The sequence below is a fragment of the Stegodyphus dumicola genome, chromosome 3 (genome assembly GCF_044657685.1).
Source record: "Stegodyphus dumicola isolate Sdum_Otavi_A_Nest chromosome 3, ASM4465768v1".
Classification (NCBI taxonomy): domain Eukaryota; kingdom Metazoa; phylum Arthropoda; class Arachnida; order Araneae; family Eresidae; genus Stegodyphus; species Stegodyphus dumicola.
This window is the reverse complement of record NC_140770.1, coordinates 273,085,241-273,107,641: the sequence shown is the minus strand read 5'-3', so window position 1 is coordinate 273,107,641 and position 22,401 is coordinate 273,085,241. Positions and strand designations below refer to the sequence as shown.

Genomic DNA, 22,401 nt, shown 5'->3' with positions numbered 1-22,401 from the left:
TTAGAGACTCCTTTTCTAAGTTCCCCGTCACAGATCTAGCCATAATTCGAATTTAAATAATGTTATGTCGCGAATTTCAGTTACTAATATGTGTTTTAAGTTATTATTATTCTAATATTTTTATTTGTATTCATGTGTATTTTAATCTGAAAAAAAAAAGTATTCTTAGGCTCTTAAGGTGTTGTTTAACTTGTTGTTCTTGAGTAGGAATTGTAACAATGGCGAGAGACGGTTGCGAGGACACACATCTGGTTTATGGCCTTTTCACTAACAATGTCGCCCTTTTAACTCTTTGCGTGGGAAACGGAAATCGCTTTGTTAAGTTTGCAGTTTTCTTACTTCAAGACAGTGGGGGTGGTTGGTAATTGGATTCTCGTAAAAGCTAGTTTCGTTTGTTAGTTGGGGGGTCTATTTCTTTTCTCACGTTATATGTGCAGATGTTTTTCGGAGTGCATTGTCAGATTTTCTGGTGTTTGATTCGTCATGGGTGTGTCATTTTCTCAATTTAGATAACATAAAATTCCGGGATTGGTAAGATTTAATTTTATGATTTATTTGAAAGCCTATGAACTCACACAGGCGGAGAAACCGAGATTTCCTGGGTGCTTGCACCAGGCTAGAGATCATTCTGTTTCCTGATTCTTTCAAGCTATGAGTAAGAAGAGGAGTGGGGGCTTGACCCCTTGCGGTCTTGCTCTCGCGGGCGCCTGCTATTGCGTCGGATTTGGAGACATTTGAGTTGCGAAGATGTAAGGCAGTAAAGAAAAAGTTCGGTGCGGCTTTACCTCCTGCGGGCGGCTTGCGACTCGGTCTGAGGCGAGGTTTCTCGCCGCTTTCCCGCTGATGAGAATTTGTTCGCACGGAGAAAGTGCTCTACGCACAATTTGATTTTACCGTTTCATCGTGTATTTAGTGATCTTTGAATTGTCATGTTAGAGGCTTTCCAGTTAGAATTGTTCGTCATAGACAGGAGAGATTGGTTACAACTAAGAAGTTTGTGCCAAAAGTGTACCCAAAATTTAGTTTCGCCGCTTCTTCGTGTATTTTGGAGAACTTGAATAGTCATGTTTGAGACATTCCAGTTGAAGAAATTTGTCATGAGATACAAATTTGTTCCAGAAGGAGGTATCAGAAGGAGGTTTTGTTCCTGAGATCAATGGACGCTTCTGAAAGTGTTTTGACAGAAAAAAGATTGGACACTAAAGATCTTTAATTTCGGAAATTGTCTCTCACTTAATGGACATATTTAAGGCGGTTCCTGAATCAATGGATGCTTCTGAAAGTGTTTTGGAAAAAAAAAATGTTTTAGCTCATTTCCAAGTGGATTGGACACTAAAGATTCTTCAATCCAGAAAAACTGTCTTCCATCTGTGAGTGATTTTTAAATTTGTCTACCTCTCTATCTTTTCAAATTACTTAAACGGAAATTATTTATTTTATATATGTAAAGTACTAAATGATTAGAATATTTTTACAATGACTAATTAATTTAAAGTCTGTAAAGGAAGGTTTAAAGATTTGTTTTACCGGCTTAATTAGTGAGCTATTGAACGTCAAAAATAGTAAACTTACAAATTAATATGAGTATGTTAATTTTGGAATGAGATATGTGTTATTTTCCATCTTAAGGTATATTAATTTTTGTAAGCTGTAAATGCGTGTGACATTATGTATTACTTTACAGAGTAAAAATATGTTGTAGGATACTGATCAGTTATCCATTATTTAATTATATAATATATTCAAGAATTTAATAAATGTGTGTTTAAAATTTAATTGCATTTGTGTATTTATGTAGTGTATTTTACTGTGGTCTGTCATGTCCCTCCATTAGTTTGAGCCGGGAGGCTTTTAAGAAACATGGAGTTTAATTGAATTTGGAGTTATTGATTTTCCCTTTACATAGGTTACTCACAACGCAAACCTAAAAGTAAATTGTACTGTACTACCACTATACGATTGATTGATAGATATGATGTACGATTGTTTATTTGATTTATCTTATGAATATTATGAATTAGATTTTGAATGTGAATTATTTGATATTTGATTTGATTTTTATTGTTAATTTTATCCGGCACAACCATCAGTTTAAATTAAAGTTTAACATAGTTACAACAACTAAAATTTTCTATATAACAATGGTGCCGTGACCAGGATAAATTTTTTTTCTGTATAACAATAATAAGCTACAGAGTGAATATTGTTAAAAGTAACGATATCCGCACTGTAAATCACTTTCCATGTAGCTTGTGAAGAAAATCAAGACTATGATAAGTTTGAATACAGTAGTGATTAGAGACTATAATTTTTTGGTTAAGAGTGGTGGCATCATGTTAAGAATACGTGTGAACCTTTCTCAAGATGTAAATCAAATTTTAGCTCACAAGTAGTATGTTAAGGTAGAATATATAAAAGAAAATCATAGTAAATCATATTTGGTAAAGTGTTTCAGAGATTTAACAGAATATCTGTCAGTAATACAAATGAATTCTTCTGCTAAATAAAAGACGTTCTGAAGATATTCGCGTAAGTGTATGCATAAGCATAAAAATAATGAAAAATAAATCATTTTTTCGTATGCATATGTATTGATTGAAGAATAATATTTTTTTTTAAAGAAAATTGATTAGTCTTGCATGATAAGATTGTATTCATTTGAAATCGGTTGATCTTACAAAAAAGAAACGTGTAAGTCTATTTTTATTTTTGAAAGTGAGCAATTAGAAATGTAACGTGAAGGTGCTTTAAAAGTAGGATAAATGTTCAGTTTAAGGGAAAATGTATGAATGGAGTATATAAATATCAAAATTTGGCATTTGCTGAACACAGTTTAGTGAATCCTTTGAATGAAAGTAAGAAAGTTTGCTGTGTGAAAGAAAATTTCTGATGTTTTGCGCGGAGTTTTATGAATGTTCTGAATAAAAATAAGAGAATCCGTGATGTTTTGTATAGTAATTCAAAAAGTTACTTCTGTCATAAGTAGTAGGTACAATACATTATAGAGCAAAGTTCTGAGTAGCTCTGATTAAGCGTTATTAGCATGGAAAATTAAGAGATGATATTTTGGTTTTGCATTCGATTCAAACTATGTAGAAAAATTCTGTACGCATGGGCGTAAGTCAATTTTAAGGTGCAGATAACATGATCCATGAATGCCTGCAGTGTGAAATAGTATGCATGTAAATTCCAGTTTAAATTTTGTAGACCGGAAAATATATGTAAGTGTGATTTTGGAAAAATAGAAATGTAGCATAAATATGTATTTAAAGCAAGAGGAAAGTATTAAGTGTAAAATAAAAAAAAAATGGGAGAAGAAAACATTTTAAAAGAATAAAAATTTATTTTTGGGAAAAAAATGAAAATGAAATTTAAATTTATTTTCGATGGAAAAGATAAAATTAAATTTATATTTGTGTAAAGAACAAAAGAAAAAGTTACACTTACGAAAATAAATATTACTTTCGCAAAATAAATAAATTGAAAATTTAAAAACATATTTTTTTTAAGCAAAATGCGAAGAAAAAAGATAAACTTAAAATAAATATTTCTTTTATTAAAAAAAATTAACTTAAAAATGTTTTCATTAAAATAAAAATCTAAAAAGGAAAAAAATATGTGAAATAAAAAAAATGAAAAATATAGGAAATGAAATTATTTTTGTAGATGTCAAAATGTGGCAATATTAATTATTGAAATAAAATTTGCGTTTGAAAAATGTATAAACGAGGGACAAAAATTTGATAAATTATATTAAGTAAGAAAAATGGAAAGAATATTAAATATGCTTGTAAAGAAAGAGAAATTTAAAATCTGTGAGAATCTTGCATTTAAAGCACCAAAGCAGGAACTTAAGATAATGATTGAGAAAGTCAAAATATATTTCCACGTCCAAGAAACGAGCATATTGATTAGTTGAAACACAAAGGAGTTGGAGTATTTAATTATGGCAAAGCACACTAGGGCTATCTGCCTAAGGGGAGGGATGCCTTCATGGAGGACTTTCTAAGGGAAGCTGGCTCGTATACACGTTACACATGGGGAAAACCACGAAAACGCCCATGCAGCCAGCCCGTTCGCGGGATTCGAACCTCGGACCGAACTACCAGTGTTCAGCGACTTCACCGCTCTGCCGCTGGTGGGCTGAAACAGAAAGGATACTGTTAGCGAAGAGTGAATTGGTCTTAAAGATTATATTCATTCGCTTTCGCGGTTGTGCATAGGTGTCATGGACTTTTGGCACATGGGAACAGACTGGCGTATGTAATCCTGCGCCATAGGATGCTTACTAATTTTTTATTTTATTCCAACAAAACTGTGCCTAAGAAATTTACCTCAAACTTCGATAACTGATAAGATTCGAAAACTGATAAGTTCCATCAGGTGTTCAAAAAGGAATGTCCACTAAAAAATTGATTTTTGATAAAAACTTGGAGATTCTTCAGTTGCAGCCCTTCTTCAAATACGCGCCATGTCTGTCAGAAATAAATTATTAATGGGAGCTGCGTCCGCCATGTGCTCACTGCTTGAACGTCCAAGAGCTATTTGACGACTATCTAAAGGTTAAGTTATACTTAAATGCAACACACTGTAGCCGTATCTTTAAAAGAAATTTCATAAAGTGCAAAGGAATTCATGTTTTATTACATAAAGGTAACAGTAAAACAGTTTAACAGTAAGACAGTTGCATCCAGTGAATAATTTTTCTAATAAATACGTAATATATGAATAAAAAATACAGGTTGTTTATAAAGTCTCGGATCCATTTTGATGTTTAATAACTCATAAAACAATGAAGATATAAACAAACTTATGGCATTTTTTTGATGGAATAACCTATCTATTTTCCTTTTCAGGTTTGAATATCTTTACTTTTGTAAATATCGTCTGCGCGTGTGGTTAATTTCAGATAATTTCATTTTCCACTCTAAATATCTGTACTTTTCTAAATATCGTCTGCTTATTAATTGAATTTTCCTCTTTCTGGCATTGTTAATCGATATAATGTGCGCATATGGGGATCTGACAAACCTTCATGAATAACGTGAGTCACAAAGGGATTCCCCAAAGGTTAATGTGTGGTGTGAACTAATGCACGACCGAGTCATTGGGCCTTTTTTTTTTTTTTTTTTTTTTTTTTTTTTTTTTTTACAGAAAAGACGGTCTCATCAGTCGTATACTTAGACAGGTTGGAAAACTTCGTGTTTCCACAACTAGAAGAGCTTCAACCACATGTCTTTTTGTAACAAGATGGTGCACCACCTTCATTGGGATACCATCGTTCGTAGTTCTTTGAATGACCATTTTACAGAAAGATGGATAGGACGAGGAGGTCCAATTCCTTGGCCACCCAGATCACCTGATTTAACGCTGCTGGACGTTTTCCTGTGGGGATTTATAAAGGACAACGATTACAGTAGGAGAGTGTTGAACACTGATGACCTAAAATTACAAACGCAATAGCGTCTGTGGATGCCAACATGCTTGCCGGTACCTGGCGTGAAATTGAATATAGACTTGATGTTCTCCATGCGACGAAGGGGACACACGTGGAAGTTCATTGACAAGGGTTATGAAACTTATTGAGTCTATCTAACCATTTATGTTATTAAGTTTAATCTATCTTTATTATTTTATGGGTCCGGGATTTTATAAACACTTTGCATTATTGTTATACTTCTTATTAGTAAGAATCTTTTGAAGTGCTGCCAAAAAGGAGACGTTATTTTTTTTCCTCTAACAAAAGATATAATTTAGCATAACGCTGACGGTGCTGAAGAAAATATTTAGGTTTCATAAGGAATTCCACAAATGAAAGATTTTTAAGAATTATAATACAGTTATTTATTAAAAAAATGCGACATGATCCATCAATTTGAACACATTAATAGAAAAACGTATGAAATCAAGAAATTAAAGAATCAAGAATGCGAGTATTTTTTCATACGGTATATTTTAGTTCAAATTTCCAACGACAGATGGTGCTGTTCCGGTGCTGGAAAACATTCTAATATATATCCTATAAAGGAAGACTTGCAAGTGATACTTCCTACTAAAACTGATTATTGAAATTACTGTAATGAGCTTGAAAAGGAATAAATGCTGTATAATCCTAGTCATTCTAGTCTTATAAATTTAAAGTTGTTGAGCATTTCACGCATCGCAACTCTCTAATTAATATTGAGAACACTTCTTGAAATTTATTAACACTTGCTAATCAATGGTTCTTTGGTTTGAAGAACTACTGTAATGAAATTTTTTCAAAACAACATTTAACTGTGAAATGTTTAATTAGACTTTAATGGTATTATGTTAAGTAACTAATAATTTTACGTTACTAATCGTTACTGTTACTTCTTCAATTCCGTTTTTCTGCCAACATGCAAATTTAGCTCGCGTGTATTTAAGTGAGTGTTTCAGGTTGTTTTACTCAGAGGGTATTTCGAAGGCTACACTACTAGTTGGTATTTTATGATAGCATTCGTGAATACGGTGTTGCTTTATTCTTGCAGACTATACTGTCAAGTCGGTGTAGGCTAAGAGCCAATTTGCGCGTTTAAATACCGGCTAATTAAGCCTTAGATTTCTTTTTCATTTAAATTTCTACTTTGGGGTTTGTGCCATAATTGCTGGCTGGTTTGTAAGTACCGGCAGTGCCCTCTGTTATACAAATTTGAATTTGAGTTCTTAATCAAAGCTCCTTTGGCACATTTCTATTTGCTTATCAAGGCAAAAGATACGTCGCTTAAGTCTACATCACAATCCTTAACTTAGTGTATGTTACCAAACCAAGTGAGGCTGTACAAGCTTCAGTCAGACAGTACATTCAGAAAGATGGCACCCGAGAAATAGAACCAATTCAGAAATCTACACAATATAGAGTATTCACACATCATAAATTTTACTAGCACCCAGCGATTAAGATAGGCAGGTCACCTTAATTACAATGACCGAAAACAGAACTACCAAAAAGATTCACGTACGAGCCAACAGGAACTCAAAAGACAGGGAAACCGAAACACAGATAACTAAGACTGCTTGCAGAAATAGTTGTCTAAGTCATTTACTAGAAGATTAAGGCCAAGAGTAGAATAGCCTCAAACGAAATGTTAAAGATGATTTATCATGGGATGCTGAATCCTTGACAGCCGATCATATGCTATCGAATCGCTGAAGTTTTATAAAAATGCAAAACTAATACCGCCATCTGTCGGCGGAAATTTGAACTAAGGTATATCTGAAAAATCTGCTCCGGTGATAAATCCTTAGGTGGAAAGAATATTCTAATTCATAACTTTGTTAACTTTACATACTTTTTAAGTGCGTCTAAATTTATAGATAGGAAATCCATTACAAAAACATTACTTTAAATATTCCAATTTTATTATACAATCGGCTTTCGTGATTTATTTAATTATGATAACTACATTACATTAATATTAAAAACAAAATTAAAAACAGATGGTCCTCGACTTTAACAATGGTTCAACATTGGTTTCAAGAAGAAGCAAAACCTTGTACATTTACGGCTACACATACGTCATACAATATGATATGAGCGCTGCCTAGGAGTATATTGAGAAATATAGCATGTTTCTATAGCAAAATATACTTAGCTTATAATCCTTCTGCAAAAGAGTATGTCTTATAAAATCTGAAAAAAATGTTGTGTTATTTTGAATAGGCTCAATACATGATGTGTTGTTATTAATACATACAATAAATGATATACTATTAGTGCTTTCCTAGCAGTCTTTTGAGACCGACTACCAATGTTAATCTGATTGATTGTTAGACATCATTCATCTTCTTTTCCGATGTGTATGTAAATGGGGGAAAAAGTGTCCTCTTTCCCTTAATTATTTTCAGTTAAGAAGTAGAAACACGTTGCTGCCATTAATTATTTTTGTACCAAACTTCGTAACGATGTGATTTGAAAAATGATGCTTCCAGCTTGGCGGTAAAATCCCCGAGGGAGTCATAATTGATCCTGTATTAGCAAAAGGTTGAATCGGTGTAAAATATAATTGCTGAAATTATCAGTTCTGATATCTTACTTTCTGTTTATTGCTTCGTTCTAAAATAAATAACAAGAAAGACCATCATCGTTTCCATCATTAATGCAGTCCATTGAAAATTCAGTTTTTGCTCCTGGACCTGGTGCAAACGTAAGCCTCATCTTGAACACATCAACAGAGATTCTCCCCGTCAAGTCGGGGACAACTTCTTTTAAAACGTAAGGTCGCCAAGTTTGGCAGAATTACAATTAATTACAATTAAAAGAATTACAATTAAAAGTAAATTTGAATTACATTACAAAGGCAGAATTACAATTAAAAGCAGACGCGCATGTCTTGGAAAACTAAAATCCTTAGAATCGATTACGCTTCGGAGACTAGCAAAAGAAGATTTTAGAAGAAATATTTATCATCCAAGCATTTGGAAAGTTGCCTCGGCGAGAAAGGTATGATATTTAATTATCTTCTATACGGTCTTATTCCGTGGTTTTCGCCATCTGTAACGTAGATACGAGCTAGGTTTTCTTAGAAAGTCTTCCATGAAGGAGTGCGGCCGAGCGGTAAAGTCGCTGAACACTGGTAGTTCGGTCCGAGGTTCGAATCCCGCGAACGGGCTGGCTGCATGGGTGTTTTCGTGGTTTTCCCCATGTGTAACGTATATACGAGCCAGTTTACCTTAGAAAGTCCTCCACGAAGGCATCCCTCCCCTTAGGCAGATAGCCCTAGTTTGCTTTGCCATAATTAAATACACACACACACACACACACACACACATCCATGAAGGAGTACCTCCTTCTAAGCGGATAGCCTTTGTGTGCTTTGCCATAATCAGATAAACCGTCTAGAAGGTCTTATGTATATAATATTTTCGATTTTGTTACGTATTTTCTCCCAACTTATCGTACGGCTTCATAGTGTAAATTGGAAAGCACACCCGGTTTTCATGGGAAGTCCGAAATTCGAACCACGGCAAAACCATTGCATACTCTCCGTACTTCCTTCTTCGAAAAACCTAATGAAGCTTCAAATCTATTCCTTAAATGTTATTAATCTGTTACTAATTAATAAATGAGCGATTTAAAGGCAATAAACGCACATCCTAATAATTTAAATTTTTATTTCACGTTTTTATAGAAACCGATATAAATTAACTCCTTGATATACAATGACGTCCGGGAGACATCATTGATTTCATGTGCCATTGTAAACTATTGACGTCTCTGAGAAGACTTCGGCGAACGCCGCGCAGTATATTATTATTGTTACATAGCAAGTGTCAATTTGGAAATAAAACGTTCTGTTTCTAAGCTTGCACATGAGAGTTCACATTAATGGTATTCTTCGGACGCGTATTTTATTTGTACGTTAAGGGGTTAAGATACATCTAATTAATACGAGTAATACATGAAACAGATAATTATTAGAAATATTTGACCGTTGTTACATTCTTTTAATAAAAAATGTACCTAGCGTCTTATGTAACAAGTGGTATAACTTTATTTGTGTCGTTTGAATATTGATGTGTCGAGATATTGAATTGTAATCTGAAAATTTTTTATTGCTTTCTGTAGGTTAGGTGCCTTAGATAGAGTTCCATCTCACATTTTCTTTTCAATTTACGTTGATTTATTAGGTATTAATCCCATCTAAGTCGAGGAGCATCTGAACTGCGATAAATGTTTATTTCTAATTAATTTTTTAAAATTTAGAAGTATATGTTTTCATGCAGATTTTTCATGCAGTAGACGCTTCTTCGAGATATGGATAGTACGAAAAATTATCACTTTACAAACTGCATTACAACATTCAGGTATTTTGAATTTTAACACAAATAGAGAACACTTATACAATGCAATAACAACAATGCCCTTAAAATCCGCATTATGTAACAACTCTCTCTAAAATATTCGATGAGATCTGTCATCTCATCGAATATTAATGACAACTGAATAACAAGAATGCAACAAATTGCATTTTAACGTAAAACAAATATATTAACAATCATTCTTACTAATAATTACATTATATTAATTGCATTTATTTTTCTTGTTTATAATGCTGCAGATGTATCTGAAGGGCAAATCAATTCTTGCAGCTATTGTATGAGCTTTTTAATTTGCTACTTATATTACGAATATTTCCGAGATTTGGGGGAATGCAGTTTTTTCTGATAGTTTCCTGCTGTAGAATTGAGTATAAGGGATGGGACTTTTGACTGGTCCGTGTGATTTATTTTTGGAGCTATACACTTTTTCAGTAATGGCACAGTGATTGCTTCTAATTTATGGCCGGTACTGGAATTATAGCATCAGATGAAAATATCACAAAATCGAATTACATGAATAGAGAATCAAACATACTCATAATTAGAGTAACACGCTTCCATTGCTGGTTAAATTTTTTCTGTTATTTATCTTCTAATAGAAATATTTTTAATTCGTTATGTAATATTTTTAACTTAGTTTTTCTTGTAGTAATATGGGTACCGATTTGTAAGGTAGTCCAAGATAATAATTACATTTATATTTGGAATTTTTATTCATTTTGGTTTATAGAAATACCATTTATTGGAACAGAAATAAGAAGGTATTCTTTTTTGCGTGTCTGATTTTCTGATGTGTTTTTGAGTGAAACTCCGCAAACGAATGATTGGAAAAATAACCAAAAAAATGGATTACTTCGCACATCGATTACTTTTTTTTACTTTTAGATGGTAGTTCTCTTTCTCATTCCTTAATTTTATTTTTTGAATAAATCTTAGAAATTATAACAGTAAAATATTCAAATGCGTAACTCCATTTCAGTTCGATGGCACATTGTTTTTTAATTTGTGATGACGAAGACGACATAATGCAGATAACAAAACACATCTACTTCCAATAAAACTGTATGTACGAACTGACACTGGTACGAATATATCACAGATATATTTAGTCAGCAAAAGTACAAAGATATTACACTACACTTTCTTCTTTATCGCTCTCTTTAACTGTCTGAAGTGCCCCGACAGTTGATTGTTGCCTTTTGACTTCGAGGTCAGAAACTTGAGCATTGTGGGAAAAAACGTTTGTGAACCATTCCTTCAAAGACACCTTTGGCAGGTCAAGCTCGTCTGCAGACCACGACCTCTTCCACGAAGGATTTTTTTGTTTAAATTTTCTCAAGTTTTCAACCTGCTTCCTCTTTGCATAAATAAGAGGTTTGTTTGCATCGTCTGCAGCTGCCAATGATGCTACTTCGGCTTCTTTGATAGTAGGTTTGTAATTGCTAGAAAGTCTTTTGGGTCCTCCAGAAGAATAATTGCCATAAAACCCTTCGTCTGGATTCTCCAAGCTGTCCGGGTTGGAACCTTCAAAGGCCATATTAAAACCCCATTCATTGCCATCCCATGGTTCTGATTGCGAAGTGTCCCGTGTTGCAACAGCAGCGGATGGATTTAGACGTTTTGGTATGCGGGGACTGTCTTGGGATACTCGAAGAAATAACGATTTCCCAGGAACAGAGCCGTTAGGTAAAGGTACGCCGTCGTCTACAGAGCGATAGATTTGAGCTGGAGCCGTCCGACGAGGAAATTCCGTTTTGGGACTTCGTCTTCTATTTTCTGATTCACGTATATTGAAAAGCGGCGGTGGAAGTATGATTCCGCGAACTGCGTTCCGCTTCTTACCGGATGATGGATCGTGGCCAAGTAACCAATAGGTCTTCATTTCCCCTTTGCCCTGAAAAAGAAGTTCCAGTTACTGAAAGCTTAAGTTAAAAATAAGACACAGAGAATATTACGAGAACTGAGAATGAAAAGAAGTAAGAAATAAAAGAAATTTTATATAATAAAAATCAATAATTTCTTCAACTGACTCTATTATCTTAGTACTGTAGGCGGCGGTTAACGTGATCGAGGTTAATGTTTTCATTCGAATATTGTTATGGAATCGCCGAAGTCCTGCTCGTTTGTATAAGAAAACACAGAAAATACTTCGTTTGTTGTGATTAACAGTTCAGTAAATGTGATGAAACTGTTAAAGAATATATTTTTTACATAGAAGTAAAATCTCCAAATAAGGTCAAAATAAGTTAAAAAATTTGTCAAGTGACAGAAAATGTCGCTTACGGAGGGATTCAGTGTTAAGTCGCCGAAGATCTTCGTTTAGATTTTAATCAATCATTTAAGATTAGGCCAAAAAAAATCTAGGTTTGATATAGATTTTCAATAATTATCGATTTTGAAGGTGATCAGATATAGATTCCTCTTCATCAGTAGAAAGATTCTGGAAATTCTTTTATTCCCTTAAAATGTTTTCTGCATGCATGTACGTCAAACTAAGATTGCATTTTCTGCCTAATTTTAAATTTTGCATTGGCATGTTCTATTCCAGTGGAAATGTTCTCTGACTATTAAGAGCAAGGTCACGGGATGCAGAATCGGTCTGCTTCCAAGAAATATTATGAGCATTTCATAAATGAACTTTTACATTAAATACACTATGAACAGTTCCAAAGCAAACTTCTACGTTTCCTAATTAAAATGCTTTGAAACTTTCTGTTTATATGTTTCTTGGTCAATTTATATTAAATTAGTTTATTTCCATTGCTAGTTTGAAAGACATTTTAATGTTAATAAAATAGCCGTGGACAAACATTACTGCACTGTAATTATAGTATTTATTTTATTAAGAAATGTATTGAAATAGCAGACGATGCTTGATAAAGTAAAAAAATTAATAGAAAAGTAAATTGCCTCAAGATATATACGGATTACGTAGTTATAAGAATTTCTTCAGAAGTTCATAAAAATGAACGAAAAAACTATCGCAAACATTGGAATTATTCGGTCGATCCACTCACGTTTGCATTACACAATGATGCACAACTAAAAATAATTCAACAGAGGTTTTTTGCAGAAATTGGAAGTTTAAAACTATCGAAATGTAAAAGCTAGCTTTAGATAAGTTAACCCTTTGCGGCACAGTGTGTCCGGTGTGGACACACCTAAAAATTTCCTTCTGTACGCACAGATAAATTAATTGAAAAAGGATTTATAAGTTAGTATAGGTTACTCTGAACCTTCTTTATTTATAGTAGATGGCATCTCAACACAAACCAGTCCATATATTTTAGCCATGTTTAGTTTTTTAAGACCCTCATTTTTCAAAGAAATCTTCCAAATATTTTTAGGGTATATAAAAAGAATTGCTTGAAAAGAAACGTCTGTTATTTTTTTTTGGCTGCATGCTAATCTCCTGATTCTATATTAGTTTTAAATTTTTACACTGAAATCTTGCTTAAAATCAAAAGGCGGACCCTAGGTGTGCCCATAATCTCACCCATAATCTAGGACAACTGAGAGTCTGTATTCTTTGTTTCTACGCATGTCATCGGTCAGTTCATTGACAACAATGCTCGTTTCAGCACTCTTTTCGAAGCTCTATCCAATCAGTGGGCCCACTTTGGGCACATGCACAGAATTAAACAATAAGTGCTATCTTCACAAAATTTTATTTGTGTACTCCTCTAAACCTAATTAGACTGTCTACCTTTTAAAGTTAGAGTTTTGATTTAAAAAAAAAAAAAAAAAAAAAAAGAAAAGGTAGCGTGCCGGAAAGGGTTAAATGTTAGTTAGGCTTTTCGGCTGAACACAAAGTTTAATGCATTTTGAATAAGTACACTGGGGGGGGAGCTTGAATGTAGGGAGTCTGCTGAAGTCTAGTGTGCCTGAGTATGTGGGCTGTCGGTCAGAAGGAGAAGCTGTTATTTAAACACTCCATTTTCAATTGCGTTTAAAGATTTCAGTACACTCATATGCTGGAGAGCTACGGTTGGAAAATTAAACTTCTGAAAACGAAGTTTCATGAATAGCCAAATGCATGCATTATCTAAAACTTGTACTAATTTTGGTTTTCCAGACCGATTGGAAGGACATGAGATTCAACACGAATATGTTAGTCGAGATTCCAAGTTGTGTTTCTTGAACTGTATTGTTTAATTTTAGAACTTGAAGTATTGAATAGCATTAGATTGTAAGGCTAGCTCTTCAATTTAAGTTAAAATTGAATATTTTCGAATAGGTCGTTTAAAGACCTTATTTTCAAATATTTTAAACATCTGAAATATTGTAAAGATTTTATTTTATTCTAAACAATTATTTTTTTAATTTCAGGAACTTTCCTTTCTCTTCTGATTTCAGTTTTCTACCACAATGTAAATTTTAATGACGTGTGTGCAAATTCGAAGTGAGTTCGGAGTCCCTATTTAAACGGCGGTTTTAAGAGTTCGTGAGTAGTAGTAGGAGAGTGAGTTGTTCCGAATTTATGCGGCGTGTTTAAAGTAGCCGTGATCGTGAATAGTTGGTGGTTAGCCACACTGTTTAGATTATATTGAAATTCTCGATTCGGCTTTGCTAGGTGCAGTCGATTTAGAGGTTTTAGATAAATGAATGGCTAGTTGCGTAGTCAGTGTTACTTTATTGCGATTTTACATTTTTATTTTCTGTTCGAGTTATTTAGCCACAAAAAGTGGTAAATTGTGAGCACCGAGTGAGTGCACGTTTTGTTTAGTTCAAATAAAAGGGTTATTTAAACTTTCTGCAGTATCTGTTCGTCAAGGACATAGCAAGAGTCCGCTACTTTGTGTTTCCAGGGTATATCCTGGGATGAGTCGGAAACAGTTCAAGTACGAAAAACGAGCATTTTGCACTTTTAATATATGCGTTACCGTGGACAAAATCAAAGGTCGTCACAGAATCACGCAAACAGAAAAACTCGATCCTTAAAATAGTCAAAAAAGTGTTGTAAGGACGTTAATTCGTACTTATTCAATAAAAACCTATTATCGAATTTTTCGGCCAAAAACATTACCTCTCCTACTTATGTGTATATAGGTTATCGAGAGCTTAAAACAAATTCAGTTTCGAAAATAAGTTTTCATTAATTTACAAGAACTGAATTCAAAGCTGTGATATGTATATTTCTAGAAATAAGAATTTAAATATTTCGGCAAGTTCGGTTTTGGGACGTAGAGAGAAGTAATACTCTTATTCTTTAGCTGCCTTTTCTCCTAACCAATGACGTAAAACTATTTTTGAGACTCTTTTGTAAACGGGGAAAACCAAATTATTTTCTTAAATTGGCCCGAAGATATCAAAATTTCGCTTTGAGTTCTTTATAAAAGCCCATATACCACACGTTTCTTTGGGTTATTTGAAAGAGAAATCCAGAAATATTTCCTTCGCAGGCCGGTCTCAAAGTAAATAACTGTCTGCAGGATGTATTTGCTTTTGCTTCCGACTTCACAAAATAAATAAAGTTTTCCATGTTGAAAGGAAAAAGAGACTTTTACAACTGCAGAGGAGTGACACGAGAGATACTGAACGTGTCAGAAACATGTTGCCCGTCAAATACTAAAGAATACTTCGGAAGTCTAACTCTGAGTTTATTAAGTTCGTGCCATAGAAGGCTTGGAGCAAAATCATCAACAGAAAAGATTTTTTGAACAGTAGGAAATATTACGTATCTGTAGTACATACAGCATAATATTTCATATATGTATATATATATATATATATATATATATATACAGCATTTCACTATATAGAATTACACACAATTTTCTAAAAAGTGACTACAAGTTTCATTTCCTTAGTGACTGGTTCTAAAGTGTTACCAATTTAAATCAATTCGTGGTTTAAAATATGACATCTTTTACTTTCTAAATGTAAAATGAATGCAGTTTCGCGCCTGAATCAAGTGAAGAAAGCGTGATAAAAGCTATATTAAAGCGATGAAAACGTTTTAAGATTTAACTATCAAAAATTAAGTTTTTGATTTAATATTTTAGCTATTGAAATTTATCGTTTTAATCTTAGAAAAATGTTCCAATATTTACTATCAAAATTACTGAATTCAAATTATCAAAATAGCTATAAATTTAGATATCAAAATTTCAATATTTAGCTATAAAAATATTACCGTATAATTTACGTATTATAAATACAAGTACGAAATCTGGAAGTTATAAAAAGGTGCTTTTTATGTGGTTTTTAATCGTTTATCCAACATATTAGATCTTCTGCATAATGTTTATTATAAGATGTGTAATATTTTGGGATATAAACTATACAAACGTCTACAAACTAACTACAAAGAAGTCTAAATAGCAATCATTAATGCTAGTGGTTTAAAACATGTTATTTAAAGCCTTTTGTTAAGCTGTAAATCGTTTAAAATATATACAGGTTTCACTATAAGTAAGTAAGGAAATATATAATTAAACATGTATTACTGTCTGTCTGTGTGTGTGTGTGGGGGGGGGGGAGAATAGTCTCTTTAATGGAAATAAAATTTAATTATTAGGTTTTCATTCTGAAATTTATTTATAACTCATTAAAGTAATGTATAACTGTTAAAACGGGACTAAAATGAAGTGTAATGAGTGAATCTGAAATATTGAACACATGGCTTTGATTTAAATCGATTATTTTTATGTTATAGAAACACATCCGTAAATTTCATTTCTTTGCCTAAGCTTTAGGGTTAGTATTTCAATACACGTTTTTCACGTAGTACACACAAACACTTTGCCTAAGCTTTAGGGTTAGTATTTCAATACACGTTTTTCACGTAGTACACACAAATACAGCTTCAAATACAGTTATGATTCCTCCGTTTATTTTGTTGAAAGGATTTAAAACTTAAGGACAAATGCTGTATGATTTAGAATATTTATAATTTAATAATACAAATCAATGATTCGCTTAAGATAAAAAAATGATTCCTGACCTTCATTTTTACTAAACCTCTTGATTGTATTTCATAACCACCAAGTCTTTCCAGAATCTTCCGACAGTGATCGCTGATGTGGATTTTCAGAGCTGCAAACAAAGAAAAACGAGTGCGTAAAATTAGACGTTCGCAAAAATAAATGGAATTATCCACAAATAATTTAAGCAAAGAATGTCGGATTTCGGATGCCTTTATGGAAGTGAAATAATCAAATTCGTAGTGAAGCATTAAACGAAAAATGTACATCCGGCAAGTTTTAATTGGCCAGCTATATGAAAGAACATTACTTAACTTTGTAGTCTTTTAAAAAGAAACCTTTGCTGTTTCTATGGGAGATAAAAACAGGTCATGCAATATATTAGCTATAAAAGAGTCTGCATCGGAGAAGAAATAGGAAAGTTAGCTGTGAAAGATAAGGTAGAAACCATCAATTAAACATACTCTTCAACTGGTCTTATCAAAGGTGAAATTACTCTCATTTTTTGCACGATGACAGTTTATTGGTAGTTAAGAGCACTGATAGCAGTTTATAGAAAAAAAACTGTTCCCCTAATAAAAATGCATTTAAATTATTGAAAAAGGAAGTTATGAGTACTCTATTTTCTCTCCTATTCCCCCCTTTCTAAATTCTTTTTATCATTCGAAAATTGAGAGCGAAAATTTTGTAAGTATTTGAATTTCTGAAACACTAGTTATAGAAGGAATGCAATCTTGTATAACCAATAAAAAGTTGTAAAATAGAAAACAATTGAAAAAAAATTAAACGACGAATGAAAATAACAGATAAGAAGTAGTTATGGATAAACGATCCGTAGTTATTTATGGGAACTATCACAATGTTATTCCTTAAGAAACTATATTCGAATCAGAATACATTGTAGTATCAACATTGCAATATCCGACGGGTACAGAGGGGGGGGGTGTCTGACTGAGCGGCTGAGTTATCTTGTAGCCTGGGAGCATCTTACGTGAATGAGAGTTCCACGCAGGCTTCCACGAGAAAAGAAAGTGAAGGGGGGACGACTCATCGCATCTTTTTTCAAAGTGTATTGATTTTATTCACGCGAATGAAAATGATGTTTTCTTTAAATTTTTATTAATTGGAGTATTAGTCAATTATATCGGAATGCTGGATTTATTCTCATTGTTCAACATACATATGAACTTTGGTATTTCAAATCTTTCACGTAATTGTAATTTTTTATATCAGCACTAAGATGCAGAATAGAATAAATGCAAGATATGCACACATAAGGTAAAAATTTGGAAGTAGAAGAAGTTCTTTAGATCTAGGAAATTCAACAGAATGTGTAAATTATTCTTCCAATTCGAAGCTTTTTTTTTTTTTTTTTTTTTTTTTTTGGAATGGCAGAGTATATAAAACGCAAATGTACTATGAGATATAGTGAAGATTGCTCACTTATAATTTCAGAACCACATGTTCTCTGCGCTGGAACATTTTTTTTTATGGAAATCTGTCACGTAATTAGTTTTGCATAATTATCGTCCAGATAATTATGCAAAACTAATTAATCCAGACACATTTTGCAGCGTATTTGTTCTTCACTATTTCTCTTATTAGTAAATTTACGTTTTGTATACTATGCCATTCCCAAAATAAGCTTCGACTTGGAAGAATTAAATAGAACAAATGTTAAAAAATAAATGTCATGTTAAATCAAATAATAATATAGTAGCTCTTTTGTTTTAAGTTCAGTATTCACTTTGATCTAAATTTGTGCAACAATTGCGATAATGTGTATTTTCCAAAAATTATTCTTTTGGTTTTAAAGTGCTTCTTTTTTGACCGCTTAATAGAGAAATTTCTTTTGAAATCAATATTTAAACAAATTCAGAATATTCTGGAAAAGAGTTTAGTAATGCTTTGGCAGGGGGAAAAGTGAATTTTGCCAAATAATATTGCGAGAAATTTAATTTATGTAAATAAATTGAAGCTTTGAAAGTTAATTTGTAAAGTGCAATGAAACGTTTCATAGCAAGCATTTGAAAAGTGATTTCTACATATATTCACTGAAATCTATTAAAAACAAGAGCAAAAGTTACTACTTAAAACTGTTAGACTGATACACAAAATCAGAAACCCCGGGTTAATTACAAGGATAATTTATATAGAATTCAGGATCATTCAAAATACTTTGCATATTATTTAGATAATCAGTTGAGAGAGCTAAAAATTCTGGCTGCTTTTCCCATAATATCTATCATATCTAACACCATTTAATAGTTCAGATGTTGGTTTATAAACTATATGTTTCAGATGCTTCATAAAGTAAATTCAGCATTGACGGTACTTAATAAATCATATTCAAAATTAAGAGACAGAATAAATCATATTCAGAAATTAAGAGACAGTTGACGAAGGACGATATATTTGCTTTCACATTTTTAGGGTCAATATTTATAGGGTCACTTCCATCACAGATGCCCTCTAATTTAAAGTGTAATTTCATACTTCTTCTGCCTTTAGTAGATAGATGGCGTTTTCATAGAACTTGTAAAACTATGTATGCTTGAAGTTTGAAATACTTACTATGACTTTGGTGGCCGCTGTTACATACTGAAATTACATACATACATATGTTGTTTTGCAATAAAATGTTTTGTGCCGTTTAATTATTTAATTACTTTGGATTACAATCTGTATTGGTGATTATTAATATCTTCGACTGTTCTATGAAATTTTAAATCGATACTAATGCTCTCCCATTTGAGATATAGAATCTCATGACATCAATACTCTTTCCAAATTCAGACTACAGTCACTAACACACGCATTTTTAAGAGCGATGATCTTTCGTATAAGTACAGGCATTCAGATTTTTATTAATTATACTTTCTATAGAAACAGAACTTCAATAGAACAAAAAATAACATTTTATTCATTATATGCATTATAAAATTAAATTTCTCGCAATATTAATTGGCAAAATTAACTTTTTTTCCCCTCCCAAAACATCACTCAACTTTTTTCCAACAACTTCAGAACACTTACAGTTGACTACAGTTATTTTGTTTAACTTGAAATATAGTTGATATTTTAAATATTGGTTGCAAAAGAAATTCTCTAATAAGCAGTCAAAAAGGGAGCACTTTAAAAACCAATAGAATTATTTTTGAAAAACACACATCATCACAACTGTTGCACAAATTTAGCATCAAAGTGAATACGTGAACTCAAAACAAAAGTATTAGTGTATTATTGTTTGATTAAACATGACATTTATTTGCTTTAATATTTGTTCTGTTTAACGAATGTTCTTCCATTTCGAAGCTTATTTTTGGAATGGAATATAAAACGTAAATTTAAGCTTTTTTTTGGAATGGAATATAAAACGTAACTAATAAGAGATACAGTGAAGTACAAATACGCTCCAAAATCTGGACGGTAATTATACAAAACTAATTACGTGGCAGTTTTCCATAAAAAAAATTGTTCCAGCGCAGGGAACATGCGGGCGGTCTTCTGAAATTCTAAGTGAACGCCTCATCTTCACTACATCTCTTCATAGTAAATTTACGTTTTATATACTGTGCCATTCCGAAAATAAGCTTCGAATTGGAAGTATATTTACACATTATACTGAATTTCCTATCCGAAGAACGTTTACTTCCAAATTGTTACTTTATAACTGCATATCCTGCACTTATTCCATTTGTCATCTTGTTGGTGATAGAAAAAAATACAATTACGTGAAAGATTTGAAATACCGAAGTTCATAGGTACGTTGAAAAATGAGAGCAAATCCAGCATTTCGACATAATTGACTAATACTTTAATTAATAAAAATTTAAAGAAAACATCATTTTCATTCCCGTTAATAAAATAAATACATCTTGAAAAGGTTGAGATGAGTCGTCCCCCCTTCACTTTCTGTCCTTGTGGGATTTGTCTTCCATTATGATTGTGTTGAAGTTTTAACTCCAGGTCATTTTAAAATTTTTAGACATGTTACAGCGATTACTATTACAGAACCAGAACTTCTGCAGAAGCCTGAGAACACATTAAGCCACTGGCAAAAAATTACCAAATTTGTCCAAGGATTTTGGAAAAACGCAATAATGGGCACTTAAATCATTTTCAACAAAGAAAACAAAAGTCAGTTTAAAAAAAAGCGTTAAAATTAATTCTGGGATGTTGATAAAGGAGGACCGTTAATAAATGGTCCTTGGTCGTATTGTAGAGGTTTTCCCTGTAACTGATGGCAATAGAGTAGTCACTATTCGAACTTCAAAATGTCTGTTGTAATGAAGTTATCTATTTTGTTGTAAACAGTTGAATTCTTGTGAACTTTAAAATAACGTAACAACTTGATATTTCTGTACTATTTAGTTGATTGCAATGTCATTATCATAAATGTGTTTTGCTATATTTTACAATCAATACCTAATATTATGTATTTTTAAAGTATTTATTATTATAATGTAATTGATATTTTCTTGTACATTATTTGTTAAATAAAATCATTCAATGAAGGAAAGAATGTTGATACCTTTAATTGTAATTGCGACAAACATGGCGATCTTGCACTTCGAATTTAAACGCCGCCAATTTAGGCGGGAAAATGTTACTTCGTTCGTCTCCTAGCACTAAGTCGTATCAGTGTCAATTGTTCAGAACTTCGGTTCTAAGCAATGTATCGCATGTATTATTTTGTGTTGTTTTTAAACAAAACTAAGGAAAGACTTTCGCTCCATACAGTCCACAATTAGACAAAACATAGCTAAAATGACGGTATTTTAAACAGAAACTATACTTACGTTCCCCGTTGGATTCCATTCGCGAAGCAGTATTTACAGTATCGCCGAAAAGACAGTACCTGGGCATAGTTAAACCAACTACTCCAGCAACCACAGGTCCTGTTAGAGAAAAGGTAGTTCACTTTAATCAACTTTTAATTCAGTTTGTTGAGGAAAAAACACCTCATATTTTACTTTTAAGTTGGTCATTAATTTTCATCATCATTAATCTTCATCAATCTTCAAGATAGTCAATTAGACTATCTTCGGTACATTCAAAATTTTGATAGCAGCTATTTCTAAAGGCGGATTCTATAAATGTTGCTTTCCGTGTGGTTGACACAAAGAAATTATTTACTTCCTGACCCTTTGTCGTGCTACAATATTTTACATAGCAATCACAACTTAGTTCACGTATGTTTGTATTCCTACATGTGGATTTTTTTCTTCCCTTGAAGAACTGGCACTGAAATTTAACTATCTGCTATTGACATATTTACTTGTCTTTCAGGAAATGATAGTTCAGCGCTAAGGAATGACTCAAAGTACAAACGAACATATATGTACTTGCATATTTTGTTTACGAAGATGTATTTAATTAAGCTAAATTCTACATGCTAGTCAATAGAATTAAATGCGAATTAGATATAAAACAAGGAATCAATAACACTATTATCACGTGATTAAGAAGTGGGGATATTGTATCGCCTGGTTTCCGTAATCTTTAAGAAATATATTGAAAAAAAAATTACTGAAAGAATCCCTACGTATTTTTGCTTTTTTACTCAGCCAGTTCGTTGTTAAAATCACTGAGCAAGGGCATATAATAGCCTAACATTATCTCTGTGGGC

The 22,401-nt window shown here is 32.6% G+C and overlaps 1 protein-coding gene across 3 annotated transcripts in view; it reads right to left on the bottom strand.

The window, feature by feature from the left end:
• The window catches only part of LOC118182918 (receptor-type guanylate cyclase Gyc76C-like), a 731,383-nt gene that overhangs the window by 60,916 nt on the left and 648,066 nt on the right, over positions 1 to 22,401 (bottom strand). Inside the window, exons 20-22 of one of the 3 annotated variants that reach the window (XM_085814147.1) lie at positions 21,572 to 21,670; positions 16,790 to 16,881; positions 10,709 to 11,737 (exon numbers count right to left, since the gene is read on the bottom strand). The exons of 1 other annotated variant lie outside the window; for it this stretch is intronic. In XM_085814147.1, the coding sequence (XP_085670273.1) occupies positions 10,973 to 11,737; positions 16,790 to 16,881; positions 21,572 to 21,670 (956 nt within the window). In that variant the 3' untranslated portion in view covers positions 10,709 to 10,972. Of the gene's footprint in view, positions 1 to 10,708; positions 11,738 to 16,789; positions 16,882 to 21,571; positions 21,671 to 22,401 lie in introns of those variants that run through there. One more of the 3 variants, XM_085814148.1, reaches the window with a different exon arrangement.